Below are 13,876 nucleotides of genomic sequence, written 5' to 3' on the forward strand. Positions count from 1 at the left end.
GCCGTAGGACGGCTTTTCGACTCGGATTAGCTAGTTACTGCGATTAGGGGCCCTGGCCTCGCAGCATCGTTTATCTGCTTCGGTTTTAAGGCTTTTTCTCGCAATCGTTTGAGAAAACAAAAATTTATTGTGCTGCTGGCTAGATGGCTAGAGATGGGCCACTGGACAGAATTCATTGTGTATGTTATCGATATCGATAGGGCGCAACTAAAAATTTTTAATTTAATATACCTATAATATAGTCACTATAAAGTGGAGTTCTGTGCATTAATCATGCAAAGAGTTATAGGTTTAACTTAAAACTAGTTAATAACAGTCAATAGGAAAAACCAGCTCGATAGAAAAAAGTAGCTAAGCGAACATCTCTGATAGGCTGTTATCGAAAAGTTCGTCCTGATGCTTCAACTCCATATGGTCTCACTAAAAAAAATCAAACTACGAGCATCAACCCGGGATTACTTGATCGCGTCTGCAAAATGGAATACCTTAAGATACTCAACGCCGAATTAACTGATCAGGTGCAGAAGCTGCGCTTGGAGGCGGCCGCCTACAGGACGTATCAGGTCCGATTGCAACAGGACTATTTCAAGGTGCGGGAGGAAATGGCCCTGGAACGAAAAGTCAATCGCAGCAAGGTCCTTAACTTGATAAAGCATCTGATGCTGGACAATTCCGTGGACATAAACGACATAACGGAGAGCATGGAGCTGGATTCCCTGCCGACCGAGACGCGCCGCACCTCGAGGGAAATGAGCAGGGATAATCGTCGCTCTTGCGAGCTGCTGGCGTCCAAATTCGTGTCACCGAGTAGCCGTCGCACGACCGGCTCCGCCAGTCTCCGTGAATCGTCAGAGGAGCAAATGGCTGAGGAAATGGTAAAATTAAATGCCTAATAGATACTTATCCCTTGCTAAACTCCCGTTAATCGTAGGGTTCTGTTACGAGCGTGCCTCCAGATGAGGAACCGGCTGAAGAAACTGTGAGCGTTCTTTTCCAATTGTATTCTAAACCTCTTATATTCAATTCTTGTTCATTTCGCCACAGCCTCCAGACGACATCGAAAAGACACCGGAGAAAACGTACAGTTTCCCAGGACACATGCCCTGTATTAGGGAGATACTGTCCCCAGCAAACAATTGCAGCTCCATATGCTTGGATGACACAGAAGTTGAGAAGACCCCAGGGACGGTCAGGAATGTAACTGTTCGATGCAGAGTTCTGCAGGAAGTTAGTACCAACACGTCAGTGGCCACGACTCATAACAAGACCAAGAAGATACCCTCAATAGTCGTTACTGCGGATGAGTCGCTAGACATGAGCATTCAGCAGGCAAGACATGCAGTCGGCAGGCACTCCTACTCGCCTGCGATGATTAGTTCCGACTCCATGCAACATCCGGATCCACCAGGAGGAGGGAAGAATACGTCACGAGTCAAAAATCAGGGAAAGACTGGCATTACCCCCTTAAGCATCGTTTCAAGCAGCGAATCGACGGACGGAAGCATCATATCGTTGGATGACTCCAGTCTCGTTCAGACCCCACGGCGCAGCCAGTTCGAGGCTCACGCGGCGAAGACAACTAGCACTCCCAATACGACTGTGGCTGCAAGGTCAAGAAAGGAATCGTCTAAACAAAAATCTGTTCTGCAGAGCTCATGTACAAGCCCTGTCCAAAGGCCAAGTCGCAGATGCCGACCCGCCGAACTGAAGGAGCCCAGTCTAAGGGAAAAATTGCGGAACGATACGAGCACAACCCTTATACAAACTAAAAGGAGAAATAAGGCTAAGGAGTAGTTTGTCGTTCTGTATTGTTTTAATATTTAGTAACTTTATCCAAATTGTATTCGTATTTGTATTGTCAAGTGTTTAGTGTTAGTTTTTATTGTTAAAATAGATATTTAGAGCATGGTAGCACAATCAGAAACGCTCTTATTTGAGCTTCAGGGGAAGGACCTATCAATACCCTTTCAGGATAAGAAGTAATAGCCCACTGAACGGAACGAAACGACTGACTAAACGTAGCCAAGACTCTGTTAATATTAAGTGGCAATGTTTTAGAGTTTTCTTGGAAATTTTAATTAGAATTACAAGCCAAATAAAATAGCACAAAAATATTAAATATTATTGTATCTTTAAGAACAAGTTTGTAGTAACCATGACTTCTTTTAATAAAACATCAGCGACATCTGTTTGGTAATAAATTTTACTTGGGATAAATTTAGACTCGTCTTAGATGCAAACTATATATATTCGGATACATCGTTGAAAAAATTTACAAAAGACTCCCGATGAACCAGAGTTCAATACACATTTAAATACAATAGCAAAGTTGAATGGTTTTACGTAAGCAGACGGTAATTGCACTTGGCGAGCAGGGGACAGGAATGCGGCGACTCCAACTAGACCACCTCGAACTTTCCCAGGCAGCAGTTCAAGTGGTCGCCAGCATGAGGATGCGCAGGCTGCTCAGTGTTTTCCTTGATCTCGCTTATGATGTCCTGAATCTTATTGATGATCTGTTGCGAGTTTTCCTGGCCTTCGTTAGCGGCCGGTCCCTTGCTGTCAACCGCAGCATCCTGTGGCACTGCTTGCCCTGGATCCGGAGGTAGCTCCACACCCAAGCTCGCAACGAGTTTGTTGAGTGCCTCGATCTTTTCGCGCAGCTGCTCGCGTTCCGCCTGCAGCAGTCGCATCTGGGCGGCCTTCTCGTACTCCCGCTGCTTCAGCATGCGGCGCTGCGTCTGGTAGAGCGCGATGTACTCGCCTATGGTCTCCGTTTCGCTCTGCAGCTGCAGCACCAGGTGCTCCAGGCTGTGCTTTTCCTCAGTGAGGTCGGCTACCTGGCTGATCAATGTTGTGAAGCGGGACTGCAACCTCTCTACGGCCTCGGCGGTGGGCAGAGTGCCAGCTGAGGGTCTATGCTTTTGGACAGGATTCTCGTGGGCATGACCGTGGTTATGCTCCTGGCTACCGTCGTGAGAATGATCGTGGGAATGACCATGGTGTTCCTCATTTCCGTGGTCATGTGAATGATTGTGGGAATGATCTTGTGAATGGCAATGGGAATGGCCAGCGTGATCGCCATGGTCGTGATCGTGGCTTTCCAACTCAGCAGCATCAATTCTCTCGGTTTCTCCTCCTACATCTTCTTTTGGCTTCTCCTCATGGCTATGATAAGCCTTGGCCTGAAATAGGAATGAAAGCAATTTCGTTAAACAAAGGCTCATCTAAAATGGCAAAGATCCACCCACCTCGTAGTGCTGCAGCCGATCCAGCTGCTGCTGCAGCATCAATTGTTGCCGCTGCAGCTCTACGTTTTCATGTGAGAGCCGGATCATCTCCTCGTCCTTGAACTTGAAGCGCTCCTCATTGGCGTGCAGCTTCTGCTCCATACTCGTGAAGTTCTGACGTATTTCGCGATTGGCAAATTCTTCGGCGTCCAATTTTATGACAAGCTCAGCCTTGTCGTTGGTCAGCTGGACAAACCGCTGTTGCAGCTCATCTAGCTGCTGCTTCATTTCCACGTTCTGGGTAAGGGCCCGGGACGCAGCCACCTTGTCCGACTCCATGGTGGCCAGCAGCTTGGTCTGGTCCGGTTGTACCGCCTGCAGGCGTTCCAGTTCCTGCTCCAACTCGGCTACCGTCGCCTCCTTCAACTGCAGCTGGTCGTCCTGCGACTTGATCTTCAGTTGAAACTCGTGGCGTTCAAAGTCAAAATCGGAGAGGCGTTCCTTTAAGGCGGCAAGTTGCTCCTCCAAAGCAATCTAAAATGGAACAAGTGTTAGCATAAGTGGCTTTACTACACTGACTCCTATTAGCTTACCTTTTCCTGTTCCACTCCATTCTCCTCCTTTTTGGGGAGCTCCTGATGGGCTTCTTTGAATTGAGCCTGCATACTTAGGTTCTTCTGAATGTCCTTCTCCAGACTGCTCACGTGCTCCACCAGTTGCCTCTCCCTCTCCCGAAGTGAGTTCAGCTCTTCGGAAAGCTCCGCATTCCTCTCGTTGAGCTTGGCGATCTCCCCGCTCTGGTGCTGCACATAATTCTGGTACTGCCCGGCAGCTTGTTCCTTGTCCTGCGCCAGTTGACCCACCATGGCCTGGAGATCGCGTATCTGCTGCTCGTACATGTACTGGGTCTGCACCAACGATTCCACGCGATTGTCGGCACTGATGTTGGACTCGTCGGACAGTTGGCGCAACTTCAGCTGCGCCATCTCCAGTTCATTTGTTTTGCTGGCCAGCTGTTGCTGCAGTTCCTCCTGCCGGAGATTGACCTGCTTAAGCTGGGCCTCCAGCTCTATAAGATGCGAATTCTGGTCCGCGATTTGTGCTTGTGACTGCTGCAATTGGCTCTGGAGCTGGGTGGTCTGCTGACGTTGCTGTTCGCTCTGTGACTGCTGCTCTTGATGGTACAGTTGCAGTTGGTCCAGCCGTTGCTGGGTCTGGTCCTTTAGGGTGCGCAGCTCCTCGAGTTCCAGCTCGCGTTCACGGCATGTAAGGCGTGCCCGGGTCAGTTCGGCATTCAGCTGCGCCTTCTCGGCAATAATCACCTGGAAGGCCTGCAGATTGGACGCGTCAGCACTTCCGCCGTTCTGCGCTGCCAGTGGCAAGTCTGGTTCCTGGTTGTGTGGGAAAAAGGAAGCGGCTGTGGGCACAGCTGTCTGCTCCTGTGCCGGCAAACTGCCGGTTCCGGCTCCAGCAGCGCCATTGAGACTCGTCTCACAGTCGGACCGTTCCGACAAGTTGCTAGCTATGCTGACAGTGGACGAGTACGAGGGCAGCGGCTCCTCAGACGCCGGGTGACTGTTGTTGTTGTTGCGCAGCTGGTACTCCTTCAGCTGCGTGTCCACATAGAATAGACAAACATACGTTAAACAAAATCAATATTAGACCAAATGTTGTCCACGTCACAAGAGCAAAACAAAACGAAGGAGTGTGTGTGGCAACTCCACATTCGCACCTTTTTCCTTGCGGCGGCCAACTTCTGTGCCTTGGCATCCTGCGTGTCATCCGGCATGGCCTTCGGGATCAGCTGGGGGGTTTCTTGTTTTCCGGAGTCCTAAAAGATACGGATCTACCTTTTTTTATTTGGGCTTGTTGATTATCAAAATAGTTATCGATATTTTTTGTATAAAATTGATATGTTTATATCGTGATATCGAATATATATTGATATGACTATATCGAATATTATATTTTATAAAATTACACCATTAATTTGTAAATTACATTCTATTATGAAGGGATGGCAGTCTTAAGTTTATATTTATTAAAAATTCAAGCTATTTTTTGGTGCTTTGGTTAGCTTTCTCTTCTATGATTGACAGTCGATAGTTGGCAACACTAATCAAAGAGACCGTTATATTATTTAAAACTATTCAAAACTCTTGTCCAGCGAAGGTAGTTAAACCTAATTGCCTTTGGCCTAAAAATATAAAAATAAATAAAAAATATTTATAAAAATGTATTAAAAATTTATGTTTTAGTAAAATAAAAAAGCTTCTTCAACAGGCACTTAAATATTTACATTTTATTTCTTATGTTGTAAACTAGAATTTTAATGAAAAAAATCGAGCTAACAAGTTCGATTTAAACAATGCGATTAATAAAGCAGCTCTTCAGATTAATTTTCCAGCTTAATCGTCTCGAATTCAGTCAAACCCAAACCGCAAAAGATAGCAGACCTCGCTCGCCGGAAAATGCATAATTCTCCTTGGCTTATCAGTTGTCTGGCGTTAGGCTGGCTCTGCCTGGCACCATCGCCAAGTGTCGCAGACTCTCCAAATACCCCCAAGACCAGATTCAACATCACCTTTGGCCAACTGGACACATGCGACAGCTATTCCATCACGGCAAGTGGATATGCCTACCGAGATTTTTTCATGGTCCACTCCCTGGACAACAACAAGGCACGGAGTGGGGAGAGGCTCCACCTAAAGTTCTACGTGCTTACCTCCATGGACGCCCACATCCTTCTGTCGGTGACGGATAGGCTTCGTCCCACCGATCGGGTGTACGAGATAGGTAAGGGATACTGCCGCCGGATATTTGAACATTTCACGGACTTATTGGTTATCGTTTCTACGACTGTAGTGATAGGAGCTGGCGGAAATACGTTTTCCGCTATCCGGACAGCCATGGGCATGAGACGCGTGTCCACCAACCAAGATCGCAACTTGCTCTCGGTCTACGAGCCAACGCCCATCGAAATCGTGCAGACTCAGAGTGAGTGCCCCAGAGTTTTATTAAATGGCATCCTGTCATCTTAATTCCCTTCAGATGCCGAGCTCTTTGTTTACATTCCCGGATTCAAGAAGGAACCGCTTCTGCAGTTCGTGGACACTTCCGCCCTCAACATAAACTACATCAGCTTCAGCTCCTTTGGCTCGAACACAGCCCGTTGGTTCTACGACTGCAGCTTCGATGGATTTGGTTTGTTGCTAATCCATTTTGTCATTTTGAAGAGAAACCCGCCAACTCTTACTTCAATTTTAGATAATGAGCTGTCGCCGGATAAGCCAGAGCCGTTGGTGGAGCAGAAGCTGTTGGACTACATCAATTTGCGCGGGGAGAAAGCCAGTCAGCCGGGAAATCTGAGCTCCTTGAAGTTCCACTTCCGCCCGCTATCGGTGGCCTACGAGCCGGACAAGTCCTGGCTGCACACTACTCTCAACTTCATAATGGTACCCCATACTTCATTGGCATACGAGTATTTAATATCTTCATAAATTTAATTCTACTAGCACTGGCAGGATGATAGGCTGGCGTGGAAGCCAGCGGACTACGGCTACTTGGAGTCCATCGAGCATCGGGACCTTAAAATATGGAATCCCCAGATCTATACCCTTAACGGCGCCGACTACTATTCATCAAGAAACTTGGTGCAATACCGAGCCGAGTTGCGGGTTTATTCAAATGGAAATGTAACTCTGTATTTAAACAAAATGGGGCTGACCAACCGGTGCGTGGACACTGCCCGAAACTGGCCCCACGAACGGATAACGTGCGACATCCAACTGGGCGTCATCGGCGAGGTCGGAATGGGGAGCTTGTCGCTAATCTACGATGATCAGCGCAGTCCAGTGGCGCCAAACGAGCACGTGAACACGCCTTCGGGCTGGACCTTCAACGACATCAGCGTCCAGCAGGTGGTGAACGGGTCGCAGAGCAGGTATTCTCCGAAGCACACACTCCAGACGATGGCCGGCGACGTGGCCATTGAGTTTAGGTTGCAGAGGAATAGCAAATTTTATATGACAGTATTCTTCGTTCCACTGACAGGTAATTTATAGTTTAATCCTTTAAAAACTTATTTGTTCTTTGTCCTTCATGAATGTATTTGTTTCAACTGTGTTCTCAATGAACTTCTCTTATCCGGTTCCCGCTCAGCTTCCATTATCATCTCCTATGTTTGAGCTTTCAATGAAAGGTTGCTATCAGACTGTGGTTTCTAAGTGATTCCCTTTGTGTTATCCCTTTCAGCCTGCCAGATATTTGTGATCCTGTCCTTTGTGCTGAGGTCGACCCGCAGGAGCGCCCTGATACTCATTTCCCTCCTGATAACCGCCTGGGCCCTGATGTACATAACGCGCCACGCCCCTCCGTTCTATGTGCCAGCTCTCAGTAAGTATATCCTTGTTTATACAAGGACAGGAGATTAAATGTATTCTGACTTCCTCAAAACCTCGCCCCATTCTTGACAGTGTCCGACTACAAGGTTCTCATGATTATCGCCACCTACTGCTATGTCCTGCACGTAGCCCTCATGTGGCTGGAGCTATATCCTCCCCGGGCAAAGGCCCCCAACTGCCTGATGACCGTCATGAACTCAAACGTCCTTCGGTTCGTCCTGGGACTGCGTTTGGCCGATGTGAGTCTTGTGCGTTGCTATTATTGGAAGTAAATTATGATTTTCCTTAAAATTTCTTCAGTCGAGCGTCTACTGCGATGTCCAGGAGAAACCCTGGCCCCACCTCGCCAAGATCCTGAACAACCTGAGCTCGATCGTGGTGGTTATCACTTTTGCCATCCTGGACGTCACTAGTATTTGAAAAATGAGATTTTTCTTTATTTTGCACTTGACAGAGTATTAGAGGTTTCTTAAATAAATAAGAAGTTTTCAGCGAGCAAGATGGGAGTCCGGGGTGGAGTTGGGAGGAGGAGGAGAATACTAAGGAGAACGTGCCACGGCTGCCGCGATTCCTCGCCGTTGTCCCCACTCCCCTGCTTGTCTACAGGTCGGAGCGGTGCTGATCCTCGGGCTTAGTGATAGCCGTAGTAGTCGTCGTGGCCGCCCAGGGACAGGGCTGGAGCGGCATAGGACTTGACCAGCGTGGGAGCAGCGTAGCTAATGGCCGGGGCGGCATAGGACTTGACCACCGCAGGAGCGGCATAGCTTATAGCCGGGGCGGCGTATGACTTAACCACCGCAGGAGCGGCATAGCTTATAGCCGGGGCGGCGTAGGACTTGATGATGGGCGTGGCAATGGGGGCGGCGTAAGACTTGATGATGGGCGTGGCGTGGTTAACGACCTATACATTAAAAAATAGATTATAGCATTGCTATCCTAATCCTGCGAGTCCTGTGATCTCACCGAGCTGAAGTGGGAATAGCTGGTGGCCGGAGCAGCCACCGCCTTGACCACGGTGGGAGCGGCATAGCTGATAGCCGGAGCGGCATATGACTTGATCACCGGAGCAGCTGCAGCGTAGCTGATGGACGGAGCAGCATAGGACTTGATCACTGGAGCGGCTGCAGCATAGCTGATGGCCGGAGCAGCGTAGGACTTGATGACGGGAGCGGCTGCAGCGTAGGTGATGGCGGGAGCGGCGTGCGCGTAGCTGATGGCCGGGGCGGCGTGCCCGTAGCTGATGGCCGGGGCGGTGTGGCCCAGTCCGTAATCGAGGAGACCGGGAGCGGCGTTCGCCACGGCCAGCAGAGTGGTAAGGACCTGGAAAGGGACATCAGCTCAAGATGTATTCCTTGTCGCCAGTCTTGATCCTGGGAAGTGATCCTCGCCACTTCCTGCACTCACCAGAAGTTTCATGCTGAATAACGAATTGCTTGGCTTCGAGGGAGAACTGCAACTGTAAATGGATTGCGTGCATTGCGTTACTTTTATAGTGCTCACTGGCAGGCCACGCACTCAATGGACAGGCGGACTCACGGACAAGCGGACAGGTGGACAGAGTACAGATGGCTTGACTAGATTTCGATCTGAGCGTCGGACAAACAGTCAACAAAGCGGGCCAACCAGCACCAATTTGTGAAGTATCTCGGCTGAAGTGAAACTGCAATTCTCATTGCAATCGCCACTCGGAGCTCGGAGCTTGTAGCTTTGGTCTTGGAGAGCACCAAATCGGATGACGCAACTTGGTGAAACTGAAGCTAAGGCTGGAGCCAGAGCTGGGACTTGAGAGCCGAAGGCAGACCACTCGCCGGCTAAGGTGTCGCAGGAAAGGCCTTCTCTGTATTTCCATTTTCCAGCGTCACCCAGTGCTCCAAATTGGAAAGCCCGCGCTAATTGATTTCGCTGATTACCTGGCCAATTTCGGGCAATGCCACACCCAGCCATCACAGCACAAACTACTTAATTAGCCACCGGAGAATGCCGTTCTAATTGTTCTCACAAAATAGTTCTTGGTGTTGCTGGGAAATTCTCCCCAAATTGCATAATGAACGAACGTCTTGCCAAATCGGCGAGCGCCAAGCAATCCCTGGCATTCCGCAGATCTAGGCGAGCTTCATATTTTTTATGTTTATCGTGCCACAAATGCCGCTGCGTGCCGCATTTGACCATATTTGATGGGCGATTTCAGACGCACTCTCAGTTGTAGTTGCAGTTGCAGTTGCAACTTGCAATCGCAGCCACGCCGTCTCGTCTCGAGGACACTTCATGGTGGCGGGGAATCAGGCCTCAGAAACAGCAACAGCCGCAGCTCCAGCTCTCGATTTCGGTATCTCGACTTAAACGACTGCCGCCCCTTCTCCGTCTCCTTTTCCGGCTGGAAAATCGCCATTCGATTGAGCATCTGGCGGTCCGTGGGATTTTTATGGCAGCCATGATTAACCCCATGGGGTGGGCTGGTATTGAAATGATGACAAGTGAGGGAATCGAGTAGGATTTGAATTAACAAGAACTGAAAGAACTGCAATTTATTTGTATATTGGACCTATAAATTGCAAAAGTCATCTCAGCAACTCTTCAGAAGATCTATGGTTCGAAGGTGTTAAACGAAACAAATTTGTGAAAATTCATATTGTCTCAGATGGCCGCAGCAACATGCAGCACTTCAACACTGAAGTTCCCTCTCGACAACACCACAGAGCAACACCAGCAACACCAACATCCAAGCAGCAACATCTCGACAACACTCGGCACACAAAGCCGCAGAGACAGCCTGAGAGACAGAGTGACTATTTTGACCATAGTTCGTGCATAAATCATGCCATCGGAATGTGATTTATGCGAAATCTATTAGCAAATATTAAGTCAATCGCAGCAATTGTTGCCAGTGGCCGGCGACTGCCAAACAAGTGTTCCACGTCCAATCCGATGCGGGCAGATCAGTAAAAAGCGGCGTGTCGACTCATAAATAAAAGATTTCCCAGCCACTGCCCCACATTTTGGTGGGGCACCAGGTGGAGGTTCCACCAGGTGGAGGCAATTTTCTGGCCATACAAGCCTAGGACGCCTCTTCGTCGGCCTGAGCCCTTTTTTGGCTTAAACGAATGCCAAATTGCCCCACACCGGCCACAGCTATTTCGATCCGCATCCCCGATACTTTGTTTTGATCGAGCCAAGTCTTTAGCCGCTTTTGGCCACCGGGCGGAGCACGCTCCAAAATGGGCGCAAAATACTGCGGATTTTGGATGACGGGCCTAATTAGCCGGTGGTCAGAGAATGAGCTGATTGCCCAATCAGCGAGCCCGCTTGCGAAGAATTCTTCTCGCATAGTGTGCAATGTTGCACGCTGCGCATGCGTTCTAGCCCCCGGCTCTGCCCCTTCCGATTCAATTAATTAACGGCTGCTTGCTGCATTTGACTTGCAAATGCCACACGAGCTGCAAAACGTTGCAAAATGGAAAAACGCAGCTTAATTAAATCAGAGACAAACAGCCGAAACCGCGTGGCATTTATAACGCTAGACTGCATTAATGAATGAATCGAGTCGGTCCGAGTGGACATGGATATGGACTTCGACGTGGACGTGGAAGCCAGATGTGTGGAAGCCAGAGACTGACGTGACTGGGAGCTGGTAGCCGGCTGCCACTTTGCATTTGGCAATCCCACTCAGTCAATCATGAAATGCTCTCGTTTTTCTCACCTGCCTGCCTACCGTGGGGTTTGTTTGTCTCTTGACAGGATTTCGTTGCAAGGGGCTTGTTTATTGCCGATGACTACATCGAAGTGGCCGGCTGTAAAGTGGTTATTGCCTTGATAATGGCCAACAGCCGGAGTGGTTAGTAGGAATGTCCAAAATACCCCACAGTTCTCAAAGGCTCGTTAAGATTATGATTATGGCCTCTTATATAAGTCAGAGGCGTTGATTAATCGTTTATCTTTAAGTGGGTAAACAATTTTCATTCAAAACTTAGTTAATATTTGTTCCTTTTTGGATCGTCCATAAACGGGTTTTCTTTTTAAACTTAAATAGCTTTAAAAGCCGGGAAATGCTTTTGGTTTTCAAACCCGGCTTGATCCAGTGGCGACACCTACCGACTCACTTTCCTCAAGCAGTTGGGCAACCCCATCGTCAAAGGCGGGACATTTGAAAATGATTGTCTAAAAGTGCGCCAGCAATTATCAGATAATCTGTAACTAATCTAGCAATCCCCAATGACTCAACACTTTCTTCAAGTTAATTTTTTTTATCAAGATCATACATAGGTTTTTCTTATACGTAAATTTCACTAATGGAATATAAGCCTTAACTCCTAGATCTTCTTCCCCTCGTCGTCTTCCACATGTTTCACTTTTCCGCCGGAAAGGATGTGCTGGATCTCCAGTATCGTCTTGCCCTTGGTCTCCGGCACGCAGAAGATCGAATAGAAGAATGACACAACCGCAACCCCGGTGAAGATCCAGAAAGTGGGACCCGGTCCGATGGATTCCTTGAGGATCGGGAAGAGCAGGGTAACTATGAAGGCCGACAGCCAATTGCTGGTGCCGGAAATCGATCCCGCCACACTCTTGACATCCTCCGAGAAGAGCTCGGCCATAACCAGCCAGGGCACCGGTCCGAATCCGATCGAGAAGAAGACGATGAAGATGCAGATGCTAGCGATGGGCAGCCAGCCAAAGTTATCCATCGAACCGGGGCTTTGTTCGCTCAAAAAGAAGTAAAGACCAAGCAGGGCTGTGGTAATGGCCATCAGGAGGCCGGAAATGATGAGCAGAATCCTACGACCGGCCTTGTCGATAATAACCACTGCCACCAGTGTGCTGACCACTTGGGTCACTCCAATGATGATCGAGGCATACTTGCCTTCCAAACTGGCACCCACATCCTGGAAAATGGAGGCGGAGTAGAAGAGGATGGCGTTGATTCCGGTACACTGCTGGAAAACCTGCAGCAGAACGGAGATGCCAAGTCCTTTCAGGACAATGGGACGACGCAGAGCAGCCAGAATATTGACCTGAAAAGAAACACAGAAGGTTATTATAGGTCCCTTCGTTTAAGGTAGTTTTGTAAAAAGAGTTTCAACAAAATTACTAATCGTTGCCGAAAGTTTGCAAAAAGTATAATGCTTTAAAGTTGAGTATAAATAACTTATAGCTTCCTGTTCTCTATTAACTCTGCTTACTTTTAATCTCTGTAATCAAATTAGTTCACTATCAAGATAGAAACTTTTTTTTGGGGGCTTATGCAACCAAATTCAGCACATCATAGGGAATGCTTACCTTTTCCTGATCATTTTGCCTTTGGGACTCCTCCAGGATCTCCTTGAGCTCTTCGTCGATGTCGGCACCAGCGCCACGCAGCCACTGCAGGGACTTGGCGGCATCGTCGTTTCTCCCCTTCAGGGCCAAGTAGACGGGGGACTCGGGCATGAAGAAGTGCACGGTGACAAATATGATGGGAAGGATGGCGCATACGATGTTGATGGGCATCAAATCGAGGAAGGCTCCCAGCAAGTAGCCAAACAGCACTCCCGACACGATTAGCAGCTGGAAGAAGGAACCAATGGTTCCTCTAAGGGATGTCGTTGAGATCTCCGTACAGTACATGGGGGCCGTAACACAAAAGGCTCCGCCGCACATTCCCAAGATGAATCTTCCAAAGTACAGCATGGTGACGTTCGAGGCGAAGATCATTAGGAGCCATCCCACCATGTAGGGGGGGAAGAGCGCCAGCATAGTGGGCCTCCTGCCGATCCAGTCAATGGCGAAACCGATGGGAATGCAGATCACAGTGGCGCCCAAGGTGAGGAGCGACGATACCCATCCGAATTGGCTGGACGTCACCACGAAGTCGTATTCTTCGCCGGAGTAGAGCTTTTCCTCGACGGGTGACGACCACCCGATGGAGGCGCCCATGCAGAGGGCTCCGAAACTGGCCGATAGACCCGCAATATACTGCGGCAGTACCGATCCCTTGGACATTTTAAAATGGGTGTGTTCTCCTTGATCGTTGCAATCGAACTGAATTCTCCCCGGAACCATTATTCAGCTGGAAAAATCGCTTTCCATGTGATAACTGATGCGTCGACGTCGCCGTCGCCGGTAACGGCTACGCCGGACTCAAGCACTACATGTCATAGTCGTAAATCAGGTCTATATAGTTTGCTCCCCAGGTAGAGATGACGATAAGCGGGCAGATTGGAGGGAGCTGGGGGCTTGGGGGACAAAAGCGTCCAAAATCAGTTTAAA

At 48.8% G+C, this 13,876-nt stretch overlaps 5 protein-coding genes across 5 annotated transcripts; 2 read left to right on the plus strand and 3 right to left on the minus strand.

Moving 5' to 3' along the window:
- Positions 1-50: 50 nt before the first annotated feature.
- Positions 51-1,924, plus strand: LOC6496131 (shugoshin). The gene is made up of 4 exons (XM_001960258.4): positions 51-179; positions 243-875; positions 932-979; positions 1,045-1,924. Exons 2-4 carry the CDS (start codon positions 477-479, stop codon positions 1,792-1,794), a joined length of 1,197 nt encoding a protein of 398 aa, XP_001960294.2. The 5' UTR covers positions 51-179; positions 243-476; the 3' UTR covers positions 1,795-1,924.
- Positions 1,925-2,185: 261 nt separating this feature from the next.
- On the minus strand, positions 2,186-5,134 carry LOC6494454 (golgin subfamily A member 2). The gene is made up of 4 exons (XM_001960259.4): positions 4,963-5,134; positions 3,824-4,840; positions 3,252-3,764; positions 2,186-3,185 (listed from the first exon to the last, which is right to left on the minus strand). Exons 1-4 carry the CDS (start codon positions 5,017-5,019, stop codon positions 2,400-2,402), a joined length of 2,373 nt encoding a protein of 790 aa, XP_001960295.1. The 5' UTR covers positions 5,020-5,134; the 3' UTR covers positions 2,186-2,399.
- A 505-nt stretch (positions 5,135-5,639) lies between these two features.
- LOC6496132 lies at positions 5,640-8,129 on the plus strand. Its single transcript, XM_001960260.4, has 8 exons — positions 5,640-6,026; positions 6,096-6,227; positions 6,282-6,434; positions 6,498-6,685; positions 6,746-7,283; positions 7,485-7,625; positions 7,706-7,872; positions 7,934-8,129. Exons 1-8 carry the CDS (start codon positions 5,702-5,704, stop codon positions 8,051-8,053), a joined length of 1,764 nt encoding a protein of 587 aa, XP_001960296.1. The 5' UTR covers positions 5,640-5,701; the 3' UTR covers positions 8,054-8,129.
- Positions 8,049-11,757, minus strand: LOC6494453 (cuticle protein 16.5). The gene is made up of 4 exons (XM_044715320.1): positions 11,723-11,757; positions 9,038-9,089; positions 8,597-8,953; positions 8,049-8,534 (listed from the first exon to the last, which is right to left on the minus strand). The coding sequence occupies exons 1-4, from the start codon at positions 11,755-11,757 to the stop codon at positions 8,265-8,267; spliced, it is 714 nt and encodes a 237-aa protein (XP_044571255.1). The 3' UTR covers positions 8,049-8,264.
- Positions 11,758-11,858: 101 nt separating this feature from the next.
- Positions 11,859-13,660, minus strand: LOC6494452 (facilitated trehalose transporter Tret1). The gene is made up of 2 exons (XM_001960262.4): positions 12,908-13,660; positions 11,859-12,642 (listed from the first exon to the last, which is right to left on the minus strand). Exons 1-2 carry the CDS (start codon positions 13,607-13,609, stop codon positions 11,941-11,943), a joined length of 1,404 nt encoding a protein of 467 aa, XP_001960298.3. The 5' UTR covers positions 13,610-13,660; the 3' UTR covers positions 11,859-11,940.
- Between the last annotated feature and the right edge of the window lie 216 nt (positions 13,661-13,876).

The sequence above is a fragment of the Drosophila ananassae genome, chromosome 3L, assembly GCF_017639315.1.
Source record: "Drosophila ananassae strain 14024-0371.13 chromosome 3L, ASM1763931v2, whole genome shotgun sequence".
Taxonomy (NCBI): domain Eukaryota; kingdom Metazoa; phylum Arthropoda; class Insecta; order Diptera; family Drosophilidae; genus Drosophila; species Drosophila ananassae.

Excerpts from the sequence above, each read along its gene's own strand:
- LOC6496131 (XM_001960258.4), top strand. The coding sequence starts at position 477 with ATGGAATACCTTAAGATACTCAACGCCGAATTAACTGATCAGGTGCAG. Across the intron at positions 876-931 it reads AGCAAATGGCTGAGGAAATG|GGTTCTGTTACGAGCGTGCC; the intron begins GTAAAATTAAAT and ends CGTTAATCGTAG. Across the intron at positions 980-1,044 it reads AGGAACCGGCTGAAGAAACT|CCTCCAGACGACATCGAAAA; the intron begins GTGAGCGTTCTT and ends ATTTCGCCACAG.
- LOC6494454 (XM_001960259.4), bottom strand. The coding sequence starts at position 5,019 with ATGCCGGATGACACGCAGGATGCCAAGGCACAGAAGTTGGCCGCCGCA. Across the intron at positions 4,841-4,962 it reads TGGCCGCCGCAAGGAAAAAG|CTGAAGGAGTACCAGCTGCG; the intron begins GTGCGAATGTGG and ends GTGGACACGCAG. Across the intron at positions 3,765-3,823 it reads ATGGAGTGGAACAGGAAAAG|ATTGCTTTGGAGGAGCAACT; the intron begins GTAAGCTAATAG and ends GTTCCATTTTAG.
- LOC6496132 (XM_001960260.4), top strand. The coding sequence starts at position 5,702 with ATGCATAATTCTCCTTGGCTTATCAGTTGTCTGGCGTTAGGCTGGCTC. Across the intron at positions 6,228-6,281 it reads CGAAATCGTGCAGACTCAGA|ATGCCGAGCTCTTTGTTTAC; the intron begins GTGAGTGCCCCA and ends AATTCCCTTCAG. Across the intron at positions 7,626-7,705 it reads GTTCTATGTGCCAGCTCTCA|TGTCCGACTACAAGGTTCTC; the intron begins GTAAGTATATCC and ends CATTCTTGACAG.
- LOC6494453 (XM_044715320.1), bottom strand. The coding sequence starts at position 11,757 with ATGGGGTTGCCCAACTGCTTGAGGAAAGTGAGTCG. Across the intron at positions 9,090-11,722 it reads TGCTTGAGGAAAGTGAGTCG|TTGCAGTTCTCCCTCGAAGC; the intron begins GTAGGTGTCGCC and ends ATCCATTTACAG. Across the intron at positions 8,954-9,037 it reads TATTCAGCATGAAACTTCTG|GTCCTTACCACTCTGCTGGC; the intron begins GTGAGTGCAGGA and ends GTCCCTTTCCAG.
- LOC6494452 (XM_001960262.4), bottom strand. The coding sequence starts at position 13,609 with ATGTCCAAGGGATCGGTACTGCCGCAGTATATTGCGGGTCTATCGGCC. Across the intron at positions 12,643-12,907 it reads GGCAAAATGATCAGGAAAAG|GTCAATATTCTGGCTGCTCT; the intron begins GTAAGCATTCCC and ends GTTTCTTTTCAG.